The sequence below is a fragment of the Plectropomus leopardus genome, chromosome 20, assembly GCF_026936395.1.
Source record: "Plectropomus leopardus strain MGB_pleo_1.0 chromosome 20, ASM2693639v1, whole genome shotgun sequence".
Classification (NCBI taxonomy): domain Eukaryota; kingdom Metazoa; phylum Chordata; class Actinopteri; order Perciformes; family Serranidae; genus Plectropomus; species Plectropomus leopardus.
This window is the reverse complement of record NC_142195.1, coordinates 2811613-2830251: the sequence shown is the minus strand read 5'-3', so window position 1 is coordinate 2830251 and position 18639 is coordinate 2811613. Positions and strand designations below refer to the sequence as shown.

General features: G+C 36.9%; 1 protein-coding gene across 3 annotated transcripts; it reads right to left on the bottom strand.

Moving 5' to 3' along the window:
- Positions 1-1687: 1687 nt before the first annotated feature.
- On the bottom strand, positions 1688-16995 carry ndor1 (NADPH dependent diflavin oxidoreductase 1). Of its 3 annotated transcripts, none has more exons than XM_088071236.1 (16): positions 16871-16995; positions 15308-15447; positions 15068-15145; positions 13828-13925; positions 13642-13740; positions 13353-13454; positions 12427-12630; positions 11044-11171; positions 9939-10150; positions 9643-9750; positions 8965-9079; positions 8797-8844; positions 8303-8449; positions 8098-8216; positions 6722-6816; positions 1688-6021 (listed from the first exon to the last, which is right to left on the bottom strand). In XM_088071236.1, the coding sequence occupies exons 2-16, from the start codon at positions 15440-15442 to the stop codon at positions 5877-5879; spliced, it is 1833 nt and encodes a 610-aa protein (XP_087927362.1). In that variant the 5' UTR covers positions 15443-15447; positions 16871-16995; the 3' UTR covers positions 1688-5876. The 3 variants fall into 3 exon arrangements, with proteins under 3 accessions (XP_087927362.1, XP_087927363.1, XP_042365540.2); XM_088071237.1 differs by having other exon boundaries at positions 8797-8841; XM_042509606.2 differs by lacking the exon at positions 8797-8844.
- Between the last annotated feature and the right edge of the window lie 1644 nt (positions 16996-18639).

Sequence of the window (18639 nt, the reverse complement as noted above, 5' to 3'; positions counted from 1 at the left end):
TAATGATGTCACCATTAGGTTGGAATTTGTTGCTCTCAGTGTTAAATAAAGTGTGAAAAAAATCATCTTAAAATATATATAACTTTGTCAATAAGAAGCAACAAACTTCATCAGAAAAATGCCAGATGTCTCTTCTGATATTGATTTATCTGTTCAAAGAAAATATCGCCTCATTTACTGGCCTGACCCAAATATCAGTCGAGTTTTCGACAGACGTCTTAGCTGATACTGAATTTTCCGTTTCAAAACCATATGAACCTTAATATCAGCAGAGCAGACAGATATATCAGCCGATATTTTATTTTATTTACGCCATCAAATATCATTTTGCTGTAGATTCATACAGTTTAGACACTGATTGTGATATTGCAGAACAAATTGAGGCACGTAAAGTTGAGTGATATATCGTTTAGGCCAATAAATCAGGTGAAGTTGTCCCGAAACAGGTAAAACCAATATCGGCAGATGCGTCTGTCGAAATCAAGGAATATTGGTAAATGTCAAAGTAAAATCTGAGGTAATTTAGAAACTGTGATGTAATAACATACTTTGTTCATTAGAGAGTGCTGACATGTTTTATAAAAGTCACTAAGTCACTAATAGCATAAAAAAAGTTATACTAAAGTATGTTGTCCAAAATAGCATAAAATTTGTCACTCTGTAGTAAGTCATCCAAAAATGCATAAAACTGTCATACTATCGCCCAAAAATGCATATAAAAGTCATACTACAGTGTGTTGTCCAAAATTTCATAAAAATGTCATACTGTAGTATGTCACACAAAATTCCCAAAAAATGTCATACTGTAGTATCGCATCCAAAAAAGCTTAAAAAACTCATACTATAGTATCGTCCAAAATTGCATAATAATGTCATACTATAGTATGTTGTCTATAATTACATAAAAATAATTAAAAAAAAACAAAACACTATAGTATGTTGTCGAAAAATAATTAAAAAAAATCATACTACAATATGTCGTCTGAAAATGCATGTCTGTCATACTATTGTGTTGTCCAAAATTACATAAAAATATCATACTATAGTATGTCATTAAAATTAACATAAAAAAGTCATGCTATAGCATGTGGTCCAAAATGGCATAAAATGTCATACTTTAGTATGTTGTCCGAAAATGCATGAAAATGTCATACTATAGCACATTGTCCAGAATTGCATTAAAATGTCATACTATTGTATTTCATCCAGAATTACATAAAAAATATTATATTATAGTATGTTGTCAAAAAATATCTTACTATAGCATGTCGTCCAAAATAACATAAAAAAGTCAGCTTGTAGTATGTTGTCCAAAACTGCATAAATATGTCATACTATAGTAAGTCGTTTGAAAATGCATGTCATGTTATTGTCCAAAAATGCATATAAAAGTCATACTATAGTATGACATTTTCATGAAAATGACGACACAACATAGTATGTCATCCAAAATTTAAAAAAAAAAAGTCAAACAATAATACATTGTTCATAATCATTCTGGAAATAATTCTTTTAAAAACATCAGAAAGATCTTGTCAAGTCAACAGAAGTCTCAGGCTGACAGCTACTTCAAATTTTGATTTTTTTATGAATTATAAATTGATCCCAATCCCATTATTGACCATTTTGAGCTTCAACCAAAACAAAAAGGCCTAAAAACAAATGGTGAACAGGTACGGCAGCCTCGTGTAGTTTTCAGATTAAACTGGTTTATTATGGCATATTCAGTCACAATATTTCACACTGTGTGCTGCTGCACCATTGGTCCATCATACCGTCTGTCAGCAAGTCAAATTTACAAGTTGGGATTCACCTACCAGTGCTTCACTTCAGTTCACAGTGTTTTTTTTTTAAAACATTTGGCATGTTCATGTTCTGCTATGCAGTCTTAGTGTGTCATACATGCAGACTGCGCTCAGTGAGTGTCAAAAATACAGAGTAAAAATAATCGAAGAAGAATGTGAGGCGTTGTGTCGCGTCCTGCTCCATCAGACTGGCCTTAAAATGACACCCTGTAAATGTTACTGGACTATAAGCTCAAACCTTTACAGTCAAACGACTTCCTACCTGCTGCTTAGAAACTTCTCACATCCACTTGCATATTTGCAAGTTATTAGCGCTGCTTTGTTGCTGAAAATGGAAATGGAAAACGGTCTCACTCACTGTCTCTGCTGGCTTTTAGAGACGCCCTATGGACACATTAATGGACCTTACAAGGCTCAGATGAATTTCAGGGTCAATAACAACACTCACAACAGAGTGCAGCATCATTAATAGCAATACAAATGGCAAAGGCCTCTGGAACTGCACCCGCCGTCATTTCATTTGCAGCCGTTGAAAAGAGGTGATTATTGGCTTTATACTTAAGACTGCAACTTCTGACAGAACAAAATCTTCCTTTAACAAATGAAAAGTTGAATTTATAAGCAATGAAACTCAACTTTGTCACTCAACTTGATTTCTCTTGAAAACATGGTGGAGAAAGGCAATGACTAAGTTGGCATGAAATGGCCTACTTATTACAAGAAATTAGTAAAGGGTGACAAGAAAATTTCCAAGAAAAACTATAATCAAAAAAAAGATTAAAATGATGTTACAGAAAATATCCAATCAAATATATTAAATAAATAAATACATATTTATATTTTCAGCACTTTTCGATAATTTTCTTGTTTGTTTTGCACATTTTTGGGCCATATCTATTTTATTTATTTATTCAATTATTTATTTATATCTTTTTTTTAGGACTATTTTGGGGGGCTTTTAGCCTTTATTATATATGAAAGCTTGAGTGTGAAAGGGGAGAGGGAGGGGATGACGTGCAGCAAAGGACTGCAGTGAGGACGTAGCCTCTCTACATGAGGCATCGCTCTTTTGAAAGAAATCATACTAAACTGCTCAGGTTTCAAAAGGTTAAATCCTCGACTTGTGCTCCTTCACGCTATGTTTCAGCAGGTCACATGAATATCTAAAGTGTTTTATCATGAAATAAAACAGCTGATGATGTTCTGATATCGTGAAGATGCCGCTTGTAGCCCGAGTGGCTCAGGCGAGTAAATATTCTACATTCACGTGAGGAGATGCAGACTGAGCTTTGCTGGCATAAAGAGGCAGATTTGAAAAGTTTGAGAAGAAACACCTTTCAAAAGCACGGCAAACAGTCAATAACGTTTGAGCTGTTATTAGAAGGAGGAGGCTTGCTGGAGTGGGCAGATAAAGAGAGAAACGTAACTACATCTAATATTACTGACTATAGGTCAGGTAGATAAGGCAAAATATTGAGTTGTAACTAGTCCTAGGTGGATGAAGCTGAATGAAGCTTTGGGTCTTTCTCCCTATTTAATAAAATATTTTTTCTGCTCTTTTTTTCTGCACAGCTGAATTAACCAATGAGGGACATCACAATAGCTACCTTCATTATTGGCACAGAGAACGGAGAGCAGGCAAAGAGAACCAAGATGGCAGCATGTCCACTGTGTGCGCACTGTCTGTCTGTCTCAGTGTCTGTCGTAATTATTTTTAACTAACCTTAGTGCCTTTTCTCACTCTTGAAAAACGGTTTAAATTTAAAATTCAAAATTTTTATGAATTTACTTTCAGCATTTTGAAAGTTTTTTTTTGAGACTGTGGCCTGTCCTCTGGCTAAAGCTAATTCCAGGAATTCAGGGAACTGCTGCAGTGTGGTTTGCTTTCAAGCTAGAAGTGTTCCAGCAATAGAGTCCCATCTCCTGCTGCACCGTGGCGTGCTTCTAGCCTGGAACTGCAGCAGCAAGTCAGCTACATTCTCTTGAGCTGTGAGCTGAAACCATCTACACCATACTGAAGCCTGAGGCCTGTGCTGTCTGCTGGAGCCTTTTTCCTTTCTCACGCCTGTGCAGTTTGCAGAGATCTACTTCTCTTTAAGTGTTGAGAGTTGTGGAGTTGTGGCATTTCTATTGACTTTACTTTGTTTATCGACTGTGTGGGACTTGGGAGCAAGTGATCATTCCTGGGTGAGTAGATCTGACAGTGTGTTCAGCCTGCTGGATATTTCTCACAGATGCACTTGCACTATGACTGCTGTACAGCCACCACTCTATTTGGCACAGGACATGAACTTATCATCTGACCTGCACAGAGATTTACCCTGACTTCAAAGCTTTTTAGCCCTGCATAAATACCTCAAGTCCCGTGAGAGATCCTGCTTGTTTCAGCATGTAATGTTACTAAGCAGAGATTGTTGTCTTATTATTACTTTTATCTGGTAATGTGCTACCTGACCCTGGCCCTGAGCTGCAGTGTACCCAGACACCGTCTGATTTTAAATCTTTGTCTGGTCTTAAAATTGTTCATCTTAATGTGCGCAGCTTGTGAATCAAGATGGATTTGGGTTAAATCAACAGATGCAGATATTGTTGTTATTTCAGAAACTTGGCTGTCCAAATCTATTTCTTTTTCAAACTGGCCAAAGAAAGGTGGCAATGTTGCTATCTATATCAAATCAAAATTTAATGCTTGCATAGTTCTGTCTGAATCCATCTGCAAACAACTGGAATTTTTGGCTTTGAATGTGGAAATCATTCAGGGCCTTTGTATAACTGTTGTTGGGTGTTACAGGCCTCCATCTGCCTCCAAGGAAACATTACAATCTTTGAAGCATCTTTTGTCCAGACTGAATTAGTGAACTTGTTTTAGCTGGTGATTTGAATTGGGATTGGCTTAAACCAGTTTCTGATGATTTTAAATCTTTTTGTGATTCTATTAATTTCACCCAGTTGGTCAATTCACCCACTCGGCCAAATCTTAAAAGCCCTGAGAAGTCCAACTTGATTGATTTAATTTTGACGCATGATCCTCATAAATTCTCCTCTTTGGGAGTGTTCTGCAATGACTTAAGCGACTACTGTATCGTCACTGCTATTAGAAACACTAAGATGCCCAAATCAAAGTCTTGTATCATTTATAAGAGGAACCTTAAAATTTTTAATGAGCAAGCCTATCATCATGATTTGTCTAATTTTGATTGGAAAAAATAGGTCTTATCCCCGATGTAGAGTTAGCTTGGACATTCTTTAGGGATGTTTTATGCAAATTGTAAACTTCAGCTGAAACTTGTCTTCAATACTGCCTTCCTACATTTGTTCCTTGATTGCAGAGAGGTGCTGGTCCTTAGTCCTTCCATTCTCAAGACTACGTGTTGCTTTCTGTTCCATATGCCCGTACTGAACTGGGTAAAAAGGCTTTTGTCTACTCTGCACCTTTAGCATGGAATATGTTGCAGAATGACTGGAAACTAACACTGTTAATTTCTTTGAGTGCCTTTAAATCCAAACTGAGAATACATGAGGCGAACTCCACTACATGTACTTGTTTTTCATAATCTGCTTGTAAATTCAATACTTTTTCTTTATTTGTTTGTGTTTTATCTATGTATTTTGTAACTGTGTTTTGTTCTTGCTGCCCGTGCCTATCTTTTTCCTGTCTTGTTTTTAATCTTAATGGGATCTTCCTGGTTAAATAAAGGTTAAATAAATAAAAAATAAAAAAACAGTCTACGAACTGAATGCAGCCTTAGAGGATTTGATGTTAACTACAGCACCTTTATACAATCACCTGTTGACCTGAGAATGGAACTACGGTCACATGACGTCACCTGAGCCAGATCCACAAGCTAAATAAAGACTGAGATGTTGTCGAAAGCTCCAAAAAGCCAGTAAGTGAGCTGAGGTTATTTTGTCACTCGCCCTGTTAAAAAATGTCAGAAACGATCGTCCGTGCTTGAATATGTTGACTGATGGATGAATCCACTTTGATTCCACAGCTGTTTCATGCAGTCACCATGGCAGCAGCTGCAGCTTCATGTTGACAGTGAGAGGCAGTTGGCTGGGGTCATGTGATCAGGACCAGGTCTCACTCTGGAACTGACCCGTCCTCTCCATGTTGGTCAACATCTGCTCGGCGTCCTCTGCGGACACGCCTCCCTCCTGCTGAAACACCTCCTTCAGGGCGTCACACACACTGGCGGGCATCTCTTTGGCGTTACTGCAGAGGAGAGAGGACACAAGCTCAGCACTGTGTATTCACAGCTAGATAAGTTCAGCTACATGCCAGCATTAAACGTAAAAAATGATTTATTTTTGTCCCTGTGAGCCTGTGGGACAAAATGAAAACCCCAGCTAAATAAGTCCTACTCTTGTGAGCCCAAGAGGCCTGGTGTCCCTGCAGAATCAGCACTAGGTCTGTGTGAATGCTCAGGACGTCTAAAGCCTCCTGCACACTATGAGATTTTGAGATGTCAGCCACACATTAAGCTTATTTTTTAAACCAACATCAGACCTAATCATAAATGATGCCACTATATTTTTAGATGAAAAACCCCCCAAAAAAGACAAAAAACGAATTAAAACGAAAAATAAAATTACAAATTACAAGGCAAAAGCCCAGAATGACACCCAGAAATAATAGAATACGTGTTTAATGCTTTAATGGCTGAGCTGAGCTGGAAATTTCAAGATTAAACAAAAATACACAATCTTGCCAAAAATTATGCCATGCGAGGAGATATGGGATGCTCGTGTCCAGTTAGGACACAGTGTGAGACATTTTTTTTAAGAGATCAGCATAAACATGAGGAATAATCAGTGCTTATATTAGTATTTACTGTTTTCATACACATTTTAAAAAGCTGTGTAACTATCCTAAATACCCAGATATATACAAATCAGAAGTTTTGGTGACTCACCCAGCGATGTAAAAGCAGGCGCCTCTATTGGCGATCAGGTCCCACAGGAGCTCAGCATTCTCCCTCACACGGTGCTGCACGTACACCTTCTCCTCCTGAAATACACAAACACTCTGTTTCACTATTATTATTAAAAGAAAGACACACACACACACGCACACGCACACGCGCACACACACACACACACACACACACACACACACAGGCTATTTAGCAAAGTAAAGTCAGAGCAGTGGGGGAGAAGGCTGGAGGAGTGGGGTTGCAGTATTCACAGTGAATCCTGGATATTATAGGAAAAGCTGAAAACACTTTTTTAAAAACATAGTTGACACTAGATGATTTTTTTAAAATCATTTAACAACACTATTATTATAATTTAATTCTTAAGCATGTGAATGCTCAGTTATTCGAATGTTGAATTTTCTTGTTATCTTTTTTTGTTATTTAAATCCCAGTACTTTTTTTCTCCTCAGTAGAAGGCAATTTTTGGCAATTTAAACAGCTAATGTATTCACTCAGAGTGTACAAAGCTGACTAAAGACAGGGAATGGGGACATTACAAAAAAAGGAATAATGTATTGAACAACAACAATGAATACATACTGTACATTATACATATTATAGAATGTCATACAAATTGACTATGTCTTAGAGAAAAAAAGAATGTATCAAGATATACGCGAAGAATACACATATGTGCATACACACACACGAGAAAATAATATATTATTGACTATTTTTCTGATAATTTCAAGAAAGAGGAAAATCTGAATTGCAGCCTTTATTTTAATACATGGAGACATTAAACAGTGATAATGAAACAGCTCTTTGAAGTCACTATGTTGAATTTGATAATATCAGACTTTAGTGTCTCCCAGTGGACGGACAGTACATTTACATGCACAGTTTAGTAGAGCTACAGTTACAGCTCCATTTCTGTCAGAAGTGTTTATTATTATTATTACTACTGTCATTTAAAGTAACATAGAGATAATTATGTAGAATGCTGACATTTTCTTAATGCTGCATTTTCTTTCATTTATTATTGCCTTACATTGTAATACAACATATTTTCACTTTGATTTGTATGTGATTAATATTTCTGGTGTTGAAAACATTGACACAGCAGCTTGGGTGTGGCTAAAGTGCTATATACCAGTAACTGCAGGCAGCCATTTTCCAAAATGGCTGCCATGTTCATGAGAACGCCAGTCTGCAGTAGCTCGATATACAGATTTCTTCAAAATGAATAAAGCTATATTTGTACCAAATTTTGGTGCTTTTACTACAAAATGAACCATAAGTTAGCTTTGCCGCCCCACTAAGTTAATTTTCCTGTCCTGTGATGATTTTGGTGTGTGCTGAGTGTGTCTGACCTGGTCTCGTGAGAAGGCAGTGAAGAGGCTCAGCTGTCCCGCCTTCATCATCTCCTCCCACTCTGACCTGAAGTAGAAGTCTTTGGTCTCAGAGCGACAGCCAAAGAACAGGACATTGGCTGAACAGCAGAAAAACAGGAGGTGGGGTATCATGTCAGTAAAGTGTCACATCAGAGAGACAAAGTCAGAGAGGCAGAGATCTCACCGTGTTTTCCCTCAGCAATCCTCTCTTGTAGAGCTGACCTGAAGGGTGCCAGTCCTGTTCCAGGTCCAACCATGATCACAGGGGTGTCCTTCTCTTTAGGGAACTTCATAGTTCCCTTCTTCACCCACAGAGGCACATACACATCCCCTGCAACACCGTCAATACAGAACAAAATAACACCCGTCACATAACCTTTATTATGTATTGCAACAGATAATCAACATCTGTTTGCATCAGGAGGTACTTGTTCTAGTTGTGTTACAAGGTGAGTGAGTGCAGTAAATATATGTATGTAAATAATAATTAAGCAAATAAGTGCAAAACATATGTGTGTGCAGTAAAAAAAAAAGTGTGATTGCAGTAAACAAGTGAGTGAGTAAGTAAGTAACTGACTGACTGAGTAAATAACTTATCGTGTGCAGTGAACGACTGTGTGTAGTAAATAAATTAAAGGCAGTAATTCATTGTGTGAGCAGTAAATAAGTGTGTATTGCCTTTAGTATTTGCGTTTTGAAGAGAGCAGCAGAGTGGCGGCATGTCTGCTAACAGACAAAAGAAACACAATGCAAGTATGTTGGAAATTATGACACAACATCCAGCCAATCAGAATGAAGTCATCTGTGTGTCTGTGATCTGAGCACTTGTTCAGTGTGGTAAGAGACCTTGTGCAGGGTCCAGGGAGGCTAACCAGGTGGAACAGAGGCCTCTTCGGGGTTTATACAGCTTGGTTTTGTAACGAACCACAGCTACCAGGATCTGAATCCTGTCTGGGTGAGCCTGTGTGGAAAGAAGGATTTTGTATAATAATAATAATAATAATAATAATAATAATAATAATAAAAAAAATAATTGCTCGTTTTATATGGCACCTTTAAAAACAGAGCAAAGGAGAAATGGGATACGTAGGCAGTGATAAAACAACGAAAAGTTGAACCGTCCTACTGAACACAAGCAAGATGAAATTAGGGTAGAGTCAGGATCAAATGAAAACCAGAGGACAGCTACTGAAATATGCAAGACGTAAAAAGATAGTATATATAATGCATAGAAATAGACCAAAAACAACAAAAGAAGCAATAAAACCACACATAAAAGGAAATAAAACAAATAAAATCTAAATTAAAAAGGTAAAATACATTTTTTTTTAAAAAAGAAAAGAAGACATCACATGAAAAGCAAGTTTATAAAAATATAAGTCAAGATTAAAAAAGAATAAGTCAAGACTGACTATGATTTTTCCATCTACTTCTCAATGAAATTCATTTAGAGCTTTTCAAAAGGAAAGAAACACAGCACATTCCTTAACAGTAGTTCAAAAGTTTTCATGAAAAAGGGGCTACCTGCAGAGAGGAGGCGATGGAGAATGAGCGAGGCTGGATCTCAGGGAACAGATCCAGGAGATAGTCTGCTTTGAGTTCTGCTGTAGTGTGAGGGAAATCTGCCAGGACCTGCAGCAACGAGAGCACAGCACGCTCAGCAAGCAGGTCAGAGGTCATGTTTATGAGTGTAAAGCTTCTGTGTGAAGGATCTGAACAGGTCTGCTTCCTGAGGCACACAGCAATGATCCGACTGAAATCAATGTGCTGCAAGCAACACCCATAAAAATCATTTAAGAGATACTGTAAATAAACGTCACCTCCAGCGCGGTGCGTCGGGGCCGGCTGCAGTAGCTGTGCAGCTCGTCCTGGCCCACTGCTGAGCTGAACTCCATCAGCTTCTCCTTCTCCAGCTCGTTGGTGGCAAAGGTAGACAGCAGCTCAAAGAAGGAGCGGCGAGGCACGGCGGCGATGTCCAGGTAACTCTCCACCAGGTAGCGCACAGTGCAGGGCTGAGGAAGCCTGGCTGGAACTTAGAGGACAAAGTTGAGGTGCCACTTTTCAAAATGTGAAGAGGCAAGGGCCAGGTAAGAAATAACATTAATATATATCAGTATATAAAATGATACGCAGTGCATTCTGAATTTAAAAAAAAAATCAATGATGAAATAATAATAAAATTTCATTTTTATCATTTCTTTATAAATTTCACAATTTAGTGGTTCTTCATAAATTTCTATCAATAATTATGCTCACTGGCCCTTTTATTAGATTCACCTGTTCAACTGCTCATCAAAAAATAAGCAAATATCTAATCTAATCTAATGGCCAATCACATGGCAGCAACTCAATACATTTAGGAATTCAGACATGGTCAAGACAATGTGCTGAAGGTCAAACTGAGCATCAGAATGGGGAAGAAAGGTGATTTAAGTGACTGACCAGCCCGCATGACACCAACAAACATGCCACATTCACAGAGTATCTCAGTAGCTGCTGATCTGCTGGGATTTTCACACACAACGATCTCAAAGGTTTACAGAGAATGGTCCGAAAAAGAGTAAATATCCAGTGAGCGGCAGTTCTCTGAGTGAAAATGCCTTGTTGATGCCAGAGGTCAGAGGAGAAGCTAACCGGACATGCAAACATGCTAATGGACTTCTGTGTTTTAAGACTCAATATTTCACCACTCTATTACATGTGTGGAATTGGTATATACAGTTACATCTTAGGTCAGTTGTAGGCTTATTTGTTTATGGGTTTTTTAACTTACTCGATTTCTTTGCTATGAACTGAAATGTATTGGCAATGCACACAGTGAAAACACACACACACGCACACACACACACACACACACACACACACACACACACACACACACACACACACACACACACACACACACACACACACACACACACACACCTGCAGTGTTGTCTGTGGCTCTGAGGGTGAACCTGGCCTCTGGATCCAGTCTCAGCAGCTGACAGAATTGTTGCACGTCTTCTGCTGAGTTGCGTGGGCGCATCATCACCACGTCACCAGCAGCAAACCTGCACAGCAAGAAAGTCCATGAATACTCACCACTTACATTCTGAATTCAAAAGGAGTAATAGATTTCCACAAAACGACTGCGCTGCTTTTGCCTCCGCTAAACCGCAAATGAGAGAAAAAGATGGCGTGCAATCCACAGAGCATGTACAAAGTGTGAAATGCACGCAAACTGCACGGCCAAGCAGACAGCGCCCTGGGTCTGTCTGTGCATATTGGTCAATTTAAGAATAATCTAAAATTTGGCACAAAATTGTTCCCTTCCAATGCAAATAAGCCTTAAACTGTGTTTTGTGATAATGGACTTTATAAATAAAATTGACTTGACTTCAAAGACCAGCGCTAATTGCTGCAGACAGTTACAGCAGTGCTTTTTAACACCATGGAGACCCGTGTATTCAATAGGTGCAGTTTCTCTCTCTTCAAAGCTTGTGAGCTTTGAATGATATTGAATTGAGTGACATTATGGGCCAAATCTACAGTCAGAGGGGGGTCAGGTGGGTTGTGAACTTATATCAGGTTTGGAAATGAAATAGTTGTGATGGAGCTCAGGATTCATTCATAAGAGCTGCTGTATTACAAACAATGTCACAGTATAAACCTCAGTCTGTATGTAACAGCCGACCTGTGTGGATGTGGAGCAAAATACAGAACAATAATTACCATCAAACCCTGACTGATCACCTTAGTGAAGCAACGGCAGCACCGTGCGTAAAAGCACACGACCTATGCCTAATTTTGAAGACTCATGTATTGTGTCAGCTGCAGTGAGATGCGGCAGCTGCAACACACAACCAGCTGTGGGCAATAAACCTAACTGACACTTCCTGCAAAATGTTTTTATTATGAACCAATCCGTGTTCTAAAATATGGAGTAAAGTTGGTGCTAGCATTGACAAATTAGTGAAAATTCTTTTGTGGATATGGTGCTAAAACAGGGCTTGATTGCTGGTGCTAATTCTACACAAATCATGGTGCTGTTAGTGGGCGCAATCCATTCTTTGTGGATCTGGCCTTTAGGATTTTGCTGCTAGACTTAATTAGTGAGCATTGTAAGCATTGTACCTGTTTTATAATATCCAACAAAGCACAAGCACTGACTGACAAGACTTTAACGTGAACCTTAATTTAGGATGCCTTCATGACTTTGACATGAAAGTGAGCAGGGTGCTTATTGGGGCATGACACTGACATGTTTGGTTGTAGTCAGATTCATGTAAAGAGGTGCGTGTCAGAAAAGGTCTCAGGGTGGCTTACTTGATGTTGGATCCAGTGATATCAAACTCGATGTGCCTCACGTCCTGGAAGTGTGACGGGTCCGTTACTCTCACGTTGGACACGAGTCTGGCAGGAAATGGATGGGACGGGGAGGGGACGGTCTGCTCCGTGGGAATCCTCAGCCTGTCATCTGTCTTCTCTTTCACTTCATCCAGGAAGTGGACAGTAAAAGCCGGAGGGAGCCTGTCGCAAGAGGCAAGCAAAAAATCTTACTGACTTGAATTAAACACAAATCCTACACTTTTTTTTTAGATTTCTTTTAATTCAGTTTTGTGCAGAGTTTAATAATAAACTATATATACATAGCCACATCTCATCCATATGTTACATATGTTTTAAAAAATTTGCAGGTATTGAGACTTCAGAAGGAGAGTTAACCTTTCACTGCACCCTAATAAATAAATAAATAAATAAATAAAAACAGATAAAGTAACTGATTGATTAATTTGAACAAATACAGAAATAAGTACAAAAAAAAAGAAGAATGATAATAATTAATTTAAAAAGTAAATGAAATAAAAATACAGAAATAAGTACAATGAAAAGATGAATGATGAAGAAACCAGATATATAAAAATAAATAAATTTAAAAAATAGCTAATTAATTAAAAATTACAGAAATAAGTACGAAATGAAGATGAATGATTAAGAAAATAATTAAATATTAAATAAAAATAACTAAATACATTTAAATCAATCAATCAATCAAATCCTTCTCATCTTATCCATATAAAGCAGAGATAGATACATCAATATAGTGAATCAAAGAATAATGACTAACCTGACTGATTAAGATAATCCTAATCACAAGGTAATAATACTTTGTGCTTTTGAAGAATCACAAACTGTCAGTCAGAAATGCAACAGCAGAAGGAGATACTGTGTGATATCAGGAGAGTACTCACGGCTCATCCTCCCTCAGGGGGATCACATCAGCCAGAGACGGGTACAGAGCCAACACTTTCTGCCAAAATGATGTGAGCCACGGGTCAATCGCAGCATCCGACCTGGTTTAAGTACATTTTAAAGTGAGCAAACACAACATCTACGGTTCTATTCCAGCTAGGAACATTTGTTGTTACTCATTTCCATCTTTCTCCCACAAGTTTCGAGCCTCACTCTATTTTGCCGATAAATTAATCACTTCTGGATAATGGACATTTCCATCAGTAAAAAAAGTTATGTGAAACACACCCGAGGTCATGTTGATCATCTGCCAGCCCGACAGGCAACAGCATACTGGCCCCAAGCTGCTGAAGGCGCTTATGAAGCTTCTTAGCCACAAAATTGAACCTATGGGTAAAAGTGGTTTATTATTTTTAGTGCTTTTATTAAGACCATGAGTCACTGTCAATGTGTACTGTCCTGAAAAGGACTTACTTGGGATAAGAGGAATCCCCCAGGCCCAGCACGGCACAGTCCAAACGACTCAGAGAGCCAACAGGCAGAGACTTCTTAAAGACAAACTTCCAGAAGTTCTTGGAAAAACGGAGACAAAGACAGAAAAAAAACCACATACTAATTCATAGGGGTTTCATATTTCACTGTATCTGTATATATTTTGACAAATATAATCAGTCAGAAACAGCTAACCCCTTAAAAACTGAGCAAGTTGGTTTGATTTATTTGAAAAACATGTAAAGACAGCAACGAGCAGCTTACCGAGAAATGGCCAAAATATTAGCAAGATATGCGTATAAAAGTTATAGGAACAAAAGATAAAAGAAAAGTTTAAAAAAAATAACAAAACAGGAATACACTATATATATATATATATATATATATATATATATATATATATATATATATATATATATATATATGTATTTACAGACAATGAAAACCATAAAGCAAAATTGTCAAAGACATGAAGAGGTTTACATATTCAAAAGCAGTGACAAGAAGTACAAACTTTTAAGAGGGAAATAAATATTAGGTAACCAAATAAATAAACAGTAACCCCTGTAAACAGCTGGTGATTGTCAAACATCAAAGTCAAGTTTTTATAAATTATTTTAAAGTGTTTTATGTTTGGTCATTGTTTTAACAGACCGATACAAAACATTTCCTGCTTGAATAAACCCTGAAAGTTCTTAAATTTAATTTCTCCCTTAAATTGTAACCCTCCTCTAGAAATTTTCTTTTGCATGTGTGTGCGTGTATATATGAATGTATGTATATATGTATGTATGCATGTATCTATCTATCTATCTATTTAATTATATATATATATATATATATATATATATATATATAGACAGAGAGAGAGAGAGAGAAAAACTTCATTTTATCCCCTTGTTGTACGGTAATTTTCTAATAATTCTCTCTCTCTTTCTTTTAAATATAATTTCGCACCACCTTTGAATGGTTTCTTGCAAATTGCAGGACATTTTATACCAAGTTGCTGATTGCCTTTTTTGAAGAAAATCGCATCAATTCTCTCAAGTTTCAAATGCTTATATGCTTGTGAAAGGTGTCTGAACACAGAACAACAAAAATCAATATCAATTCAGGCTTCAAAGGATTAAGGAGGCAGGCCATACACAAAATATCTACTACTGTTTACGGTATGATTTTTTCTTTCTTTTTTATGTTACACATGACCGGTCTGTTTTCTTACCTTCATGTTGTCTGGAGGGTCTCCCTGGCCGGTGGTGGCACATACAAATATAACCAGAGGCTCTGAGATCAAGCTGGCCTGTTGGACGAGAGGAAACACACACAAGGGCACAGTGTTCCTATGTGATTTATTCAGGATGTAACACCTCCAAATTATTATCTCACACAAGTACTGGGAAGTCTGCTGCTGGAACTGTAAATGGACATAATAATCTCCTCTCCTCGCTAACACTGCACTCACCACGTTGTAGCCATCCAAAGGCAGCACTTGAACCTGCAGCTGCCTCCTCTGCGCCTGCCGTGCGATCCTCTGGGCCGTGTCCTGAGCCGTGCCGGTCTGGCTCCCATACAGGACGAGCAGAGCGGGCTTTGACATTATGACTGACAGAAACAAAGTCACAAAATGCTCCGTTACTTCAGAAGAACACAGACGTAGCACGAATACTACAAAGGAACACAGAGCGAACCAAAAACACATAAAGAGCATGAAAAAGGAGACTGTAAGAGCCAAAGCAGACAAATGAATCATTACTTAACATCCAACTAATATACAAACAAAACTCCTAAAGAACAAGTCAGGACGCTGTGTAAAAGGTAAATAAAAATAGAATGGATTTGTAAATCTTTTTGCTGATTTTTCAGCTTTGCCATCTTTTAATCTGTGTAATGTTTGTATATATTGTCCTATTTCTATATTAAATTCTTGTATTTTTGGTTTCTTTTCAGTCCATTTACATTTTAAAACTTTTCATACCAAATAAATAGATTCAAAAAAATTTTTTTCCCAACCATCAGCTAAATTTTTATCATACAAACATAATATATCTTTTCTTTCCCAACTGAAAACTATTTTAACCCCTGGGGTTGTCCTAGGAGTAAAAAAAATGACTCACCACTATGTTTAACAGCACAGAAAACCCACTAAATGATCTTTTATCAACTTGAAATTCAATGACTTTTTCTATAAGGAGTCCAACATGCGAAAAAGTGAAACATTGCTGTTGTTTATATTTCCATGAAAGCTGCATGCCAGCAGGTACAAATCTTGTCTTAGGGGTCAGTTTTGATCTGGCCGTTATTAAATGATTTTCATATCACAAAAAAACATTCAAAAGATGGGAGTAGACTAGGTATTTTGCAGTTGAAGTCCTCATTGTTATAGTATGATATACTATGTTGCTAAAGTAAAGACTGTAATTGTTTCCCTATAAAACTAGTTTTTGCACATTTCTTCTACTTTCTTTTGCTACACAAGTGATATATCTTGCTTTAAAAAAGTTGTTTAAAATGTTTACACCTATACAGTACCTTTAGCAATAATAATATTAAACCTTTGCGTCAGAAAACAATTATGAAAGCTGTGCTGTAATACAAACGAGTGGATTCCGCTGATTAGATGCAGTCTTTCTGCACTGTGAAGAGGGAAACCTAGATATTCACAATATTTGTTATGAATGTCAGTTTATTTCTTCACGCAAAATAGAATAGGATTTAATAAAGCTGCTTTACTTTAGGGGTTCAGTTAAGGTGGCCCTTAGGACAAGTGGTTTATACAGATACTTAAGACAACACAATTTAAGAAATGTTCTGCTTCTATCCAAAAAAAACTGAACGCAAAGGCATTCATAGAAAAAGTTAGTTAGGTTATTTCTTGACCAGTTACTTGACATTACATCACTGTGTTGCTAGCTGTTAGCAGGCCGGTTAGCTGCCGAGAAATTAGGTCGATTAATTTTGTTCGCTTCAATTTTTCTCCTCTTTAACCTACACATTTCACCGAATACTAAGGTAACACGATGCTTACCGTCGCTGTCTTTGTCAACGATAGGTTTAAACGCTCACAAAACGGACAAAAAGCTCCACTATGTGAGGTTTCAGCTGCTCACTCTCAAACATCACCGCTACACTTTACGGTAGGCCGGCTTCGCGTGGTGATTGGCTCGTGCTTTCATGCTGCTTTCAAAGACGGTCAAGGAAAATCCGAGATTAAGACTTTCTATTTGGAGAGAGAAGCAACAACCGTTTGGGGAAAAAAAAGTTTTTGTTTGTTTGTTTGTTTGATCCCTCTATCTCCCCATCACTGTTATAATATATACTGTTGTAATATCTCACAGTGGCATATAGTATAATAGAATAGAACAGAATAAGAATAAGACTTATTATTATGATCATTATTATTGTTGTTGATAACAATATGATATTACTATATATTATCATAATAAATAAAATACAAAGTATCTTTATATACAGGTTTTGCTTTAAACAGAACACGTCACACTGGAACACTCAGCTCAACAATTTGAACAATTTAATAAAAAATATTTCAAAACTTCTAAAAGATCTTGAGTTGTGCATTCATACACATTCACATATATACACAGACACAGATAGGTACAAACATACACACACACACACACACACACACACACACACACACACACACACACAAACACATCTATTCAAAACATACACACATTAGAGACAGACACACAAATGAAAAGACAATCACACAGGCACAGACACACCTCATACATCCAAATATTATTTATAATATTGTTTTTGTTTATTTTCTTTCTTTTATTTTCTCAAAAAACTTTTTTTTTAATTTATATATATGTGTATCTATGTATGTATGTATATATACATATACAGTGTGTACATGTATGTATGTATATATACATTTATATATTACTGACTGCCCTTTTGTTAATTTACATTATTACAACTACTACAAATGTTAATAATAACTCAAATACTATTTGGCCAAAATTGTCCCCACAAAGCAGCTTCCCTATAATATCATTCAAATCTTGTCCATGCACAACTAAAGCTAATCTCCCTACTATGGTTTTCTAGATGTAATATAGCTACCCCCTTGGTATGCACGTCATTCCTGTGTCTTTGTTATCGCAAATAAAACTTCAAATAAATAATTAGATATGCATACTGTATTCAACAGTTTTCATTAGAAGAGTCGTGCAGTGAGTGAGTTTTGCAGCCCACTCATATTTTCAGGGTTACTGGTATAAAATGGGTCAAAATGCTCACAAATAGAATCGGTCACTAAACTCACGTTTAATTTATTTGTCTTATTGCTGAACACGATACCTAGAATCTTCAAGTGTTGTAAGTTTTGGCCAAATGCTGCAAGCACCATAACATTATTCAAAAGTTAGTCAGAGGTTAACAAAAGCTAATTTTCAAAATAAAAAATAAGAATATAGAGGGGTGAAAGTTATCATCTTATGAGATAATCAAAAACATAGGTACCCAACTTAAATTATGAGACGCAAACTTATCATTTTAATCAAAATTATGAGTTTAATGAGGTGAAAAATATGAGATACTGACCACCTCAATACAAGCAAGTCACTACGCATCATCTAATATTTGTTTTCTAATCTGGTGTATGGTTTTTTTTTCAGTTAAAGTTAAAATTCCTTTTAAATAATGTAAAAAACACACAGTAGTGGTATTTAAGCATCTAACACTTTAAAATTCCTTTTATATAATGAGGAAAAAATAGCTGGACCAATTTAACATTTACTAGTAATCAACTTAAAAACATTTGTT